At 47.6% G+C, this 5,044-nt stretch overlaps 1 protein-coding gene across 1 annotated transcript; it reads left to right on the top strand.

Moving 5' to 3' along the window:
- The first annotated feature begins 1,962 nt into the window (after positions 1-1,962).
- Positions 1,963-3,732, top strand: LOC137925290 (DNA-binding protein REPIN1). The gene has a single exon (XM_068768718.1). It carries the CDS (start codon positions 1,963-1,965, stop codon positions 3,730-3,732), a length of 1,770 nt encoding a protein of 589 aa, XP_068624819.1.
- Positions 3,733-5,044: the final 1,312 nt, after the last annotated feature.

Raw genomic sequence — 5,044 nt, 5'->3', positions numbered from 1 at the left:
ACTTACATTGACAGATTCAAGTTTTCTACTATTACCTTAAGTTATTATACTTAAAATCACAAATACATTGTTAGTCATATTCTGTGCTTTTAACAAGAATCTATTTGATTTTTTTGATTCTCATGATTATTTTGACATAAAATATATATTATAATAAAGCTAAACACATTGTAATTAACTATTGTGATAGTACGCAATATTAATTCAAAAATCTTAACAAATAAATAAATCATATCTTTTCACTTTATTGTTCTAGACCTTGATGCAATGTTCAAATGAAAAATCTTTAATTATAAAATCTTCAACTATGAAATCTCCAATTATTAAATAACGAATTCTTAAACTTCTAATTATTAAATTTCGCAGTAATAAATCTCCAATTATTATATCTCAAATTATTAAAAATCGTATTATTAATTCTTCAATGATCAAATCTTATATTAACCATGTAAAGTCAACAGCGACAATTAGTATTGTCGACACCATATTGATATTATTAATATTTAAAGAATTTAGCAAAAATATTAACAGATTATAATCTGCGGACTTACGTTGTGTGCTGTTTGATGAACGTGTTACCAATTTCCAATCAAGTTACATTGCTCACTGCGCTGCTGTGATTTGGACATAGTACTGTGGCATTATACGAAACAATAAAAATTCTTTAATATTTAATGGAATCAGGCATTACCTCGCGGAAATCCATCCTAAGTAAGAAAAGGACCAATATATGCTTAGCATGTGCGGAAGTGGCTAAATATTGGTCCTATTCTTAAATAAAAATTCTTTTGCTTCTCAGTAAAAAGTCATGATCAACAATGCTTCTACGATCATATCCCAGAATACAAAATCATCTAATTGATCGATTTCGTAGGTTTTGGAAGGAAGTTCGTTGCTATATCTCGTCTTAGAGCAACAACAATGGACTGACATCACTTCCATGACAGTAAAATATTATAAATTACAATACCTTTATAATAACATAATAGAGAATAATTACTTTACTAGCTTAGTTACTTTCCATACAGCCTTCTTTACATTTTAGTATCAATTTTCTAAATAGTTCTTTTTTAATTACTGAAGATCATGTAAGTCCATTTTAAAAGGCTTAAAAGGGATCGATGACATGTTTTTTCCATGCCGTCCTGTCTTCTGCTTCCTCCAGGTCAGCAGCAGTAAGTCCAGTTATAAACTTTAACTTGATCAGACTAATGGACAATTGATCGTCCAGGTGGTCTTTTACCTTTCACTTTTCCTAGAACTTGTTTGTCGAACTTATTTCGCTATAACTTAAGTTATCGACAGCAAATACGATTTGAAATTACTTGAGAATTGCTGATAAATGTACAATTCCTTCTATATCTTTCATTTGTATTAGTAAGGTGGTTTTATGTGTTCGGATATTCCAGACGGGTTAAAACTATTTTGTAGTCAACTCTTAGTTTTTAAACTATACTGTACATAATATTATATCAATCTTTTTCTGCTTTTTTAAGAGTGTAAACTTTATACGTATCAGTTCGACCGAAAAAAAGCTTCATTCTTCAAATCTAAAGATTCGGACTAATTTATTTTGGGATTCTTTTTGGTTTTGCTGTCTTTAACACTCGATAAGTCAATTACTTTTTATAAATATTATTCGTTTTTTAAATTCACTGATTCGCGATTTCGGCGGATAAAAAATTAAAAACTTCGTGCGAATGTATTCGGCTTCTCTGTTTCTAAAATATTAATATTGTAGCTATAGTATAATAAAATCTAGTCATATGCAATATGTACGTACAGCCAAATAGATTTTATATACATAAAGTAAAATAATATAATGCAGGAAGGAAAACTTTTCCCTGGCCTAGTAATCATACTTTGCTGACAAGCTGAAACAGTCCGTTTTAGTTCCGTAGTATTCACAGAAAAAGTATTTGAAGAGATTTGTTTGTTGTTTCCAGATGCGGCGGTGACGCGATGTCGGCGGCGCCGGCGGTGAAGCGCGAGCTGGAGCCCGAGGGCGGAGCGCCCGCCAGCCCGGGGCGCAAGCGGCGCAAGCAGGCGGCCCCCGCGCGGGCACAACCACCGGCACCGCTACCACTCGACCTGCACGCCAAGGTCGCCGACATCTACAAGAATGCGCTGGCATTCGGCGAACTCTCGCTGCCGCCCTTCGACCCTCTCGCCGCCTTCCGCCTGCTGCCGAGACACGACCCGCCGAGGATATTCAACCCGGAGGCCTACTGCGATCTTTGTTGTAAGGAGTTCTGCAACAAGTACTTTCTGAAGACGCACCGCGCGAACAAGCACGGCATCTACGACGCAGACTCACAGCAGGCACCGGCCGTGTCGCCGCCGCGACGCGCGTCGGATGAGGAGTCCGGCGGCACGCCGCGCCGCCTGTCGCCCGACTCTGCGCGCCGCGCCCGCGATGCAGGCTTCCAGCCCGACGCCCTGCGCCGCCTCGGCGTGCTCAACCCGGAGGCCTTCTGCGAGATCTGCTGCAAGGAGTATTGCAACAAGTACTTCCTACGCACTCACCGCGAGCGCCGTCACGGCGTGCCCGCGCAGCGCTCACCGGCCGCCACGCCGCCGGCCGCGCCCTTGCCGCACGCCTCCGCACCCCGCACGCCCTCCGCACACTCCCCGCAGGCGCAGCCGCAGCCGCACATCTCACCCTTGTCATACGATGCAGAAATACCCGCAGAAGTGAAACGCGAGTGCGACGATGATCTAGAAGCGGCGCTACGCGACGGCCAGACTAGCCCCCTCAACTTGATAGTGGAGGAACGCGGCGCTGCGTCTCCCGGGTCCGCAAGCGAGGAGTTACGCAAGCTGCAGACCATGATATCTCAGCTTAACGAGTTAGCAGCCGAGCGTCTTGCCGAGGAACCTGCTGAGGGCGCTCGACCGCCTTCCGCCTCGCCACCGCATGACGAGCGGCGCACCGCAGCCGCCGGATCCTCCTTCTGCGAGATCTGCAATAAGGAGCTCTGTAACAAGTATTTCATGCGAACACACATGCAGCGCATGCACGGCATCTCGTTAGAAAGCGGCACGCAACTTGGCGGCGTCACGTGCGACATCTGCCACAAGGAACTGTGTAGCAAGTACTTCCTTCGCGTGCACAAACACAACACGCACGGCATCCCGGCACCGCCAGCACCCGCAACAGCGGCGCCTGCAGAGCCATGCCCGCTGTGCGCACGCCGGTTCCGCGGCCCGAGAGCCCTACGCGCGCATCTACTAGCTGAACACGCGCCTCCTGCACGTCCACCGCCACCGCCGCCGCCTCCACATCCACGCCCGTTAGACTTACTGGTGCGCGACAAGCCTTACGCCTGCTCCTACTGTCCTTTCACAACTGACGTGCTCGCGTTTCTATTCGCACATGAACGCGCGCACACGCAGCGCCCGCCGGACGGGCCCGAGGGTGGCGAGGAGGCGGAGGGCGAGGGCGGCGAGGAGGGCGAGGGCGAGGGTGAAGCGGAGGCGTACTCGTGTTCCCGCTGCGAGTTCCGCGCGGAGAGTTTCGCCGCGCTGGAGGCGCACGTGCGCGCGACTCACGGCGGCGCGGGCGCTCTGCTGGCGGTGCCGCGGGCGCCCCGGGCTCCGCTCACGATGCAGCCGTTCGTGCTGGAGGAGGCGGGCGGCGCGCTCAGCCTGCTGCCGGCGCTCGTGTTCCTGCCCGTGCGACGCCGCGCCACGCGCCGCGCCACCGTGACGCTCACGCTGACGCCGGCCTAGGCCGCCGTCGGACCGCGACGAGCGCGCGCTCGGCCCGCGATCACACCGTCGCGCGCGCGCCCCTCGCCATTCGGACTTTACTGACTACATTTAAAGCTGTGTGCCTTCAAGCGATTGCTGAGTAACGAGAGACGTGATCGCAGCCGAGGAGCTGTTCGGCCGCTGTTTATTTTGACAGAGTCTAAATTCGTATATTGAGAATTATATTTAACGGGTGATATATGAATGGTTGCCGCTTACGTATTCGTTTGTTTAATATTATCTCCTCGACGTTGGGTCGGTCCGAGACGAGTTTTTGAAACGTCGATTTCGATCGGGAGAAGAAATACACCCTAGGCGTAGTTATTATTATTTAAAGGAAACGTATTTTACCTGTGAGTGAGAGTGCTCACGATAGCGTCGTAGTGCCGGTGCGATGTTGATCACTGGGCGGCTAGGCAGCGCGCGCCGCGACGCCCCGGCGGCGTGACGTCACCTCACCCGCGGCACTCGCGGGCGCCGCACGCGGGGCAACCACTCTACCTCAAGCTAGGTTTTGTATTGGCTGTTATTGTATGGATATATTTGGTACAGCGCCGACGGCCGCCATGTTGTGTAGTACTTAATATATTATTGTTGTCTAGAAGGACTCGAGCACAAAGATACGTACTATTGGGCAGTGATCAACATTAAACGTAATTTTAGTATTAAATTTGATTAGGTACGTGGCCGCGGGCCCGGTTGGCGGTTTGTTGTGCAACACATCAGTAATTACGGGTCATTGTTAGGGGGGGCCGTGGGCCCAGCCCCACCCCCCTTCGTCGTGCCGGGCTTCGCGTTTTATATTTATTTGTATCGTAATCTATAATATAATATGTTACTGCGGCCGGTGCCCTTCATGTCTCTGTTCACAATATAATAGATATTAGAAAATTTACAACTAATATTTCACAATACTTAAAATTCTTGATCGGAGGCCATGAACCGGAAGCGCAGTGTATGGCGTCCGTCGCACGAGGTGGACAGAGGACTTTGTTAAGGAAGACGATAGATGCAACCAGTCCTAATGGAACGCTATAGGGGAGGGCTATGTCCAACAGTGGACGTCCTTGCTTTACTTCATTTTATTTATTTTCTTCCTGAAAAATATGAACACTCTTGTATAAGAGGCTGTTCCTAAAATACGTCACAAATATTTTCACTTTTTGATACCCCTCAAACCACGTTTCACTACATCTGACTTCAATCCAGTAATAATTCATTTGTCAACGGAAGGATTTAAAGTTTTTACACCAATTTCTAATCATCTTGCATATAGTGGTCACTCTGAAAT

Source organism: Battus philenor, unplaced genomic scaffold (genome assembly GCF_028537555.1).
Source record: "Battus philenor isolate CCGP_79_NKW_IND1 unplaced genomic scaffold, ilBatPhil1.0.hap1 SCAF_26, whole genome shotgun sequence".
In the NCBI taxonomy this organism is placed as follows: domain Eukaryota; kingdom Metazoa; phylum Arthropoda; class Insecta; order Lepidoptera; family Papilionidae; genus Battus; species Battus philenor.
Note: the sequence above shows the minus strand (reverse complement) of the source record. Positions and strands in the feature narration are given on the sequence as shown.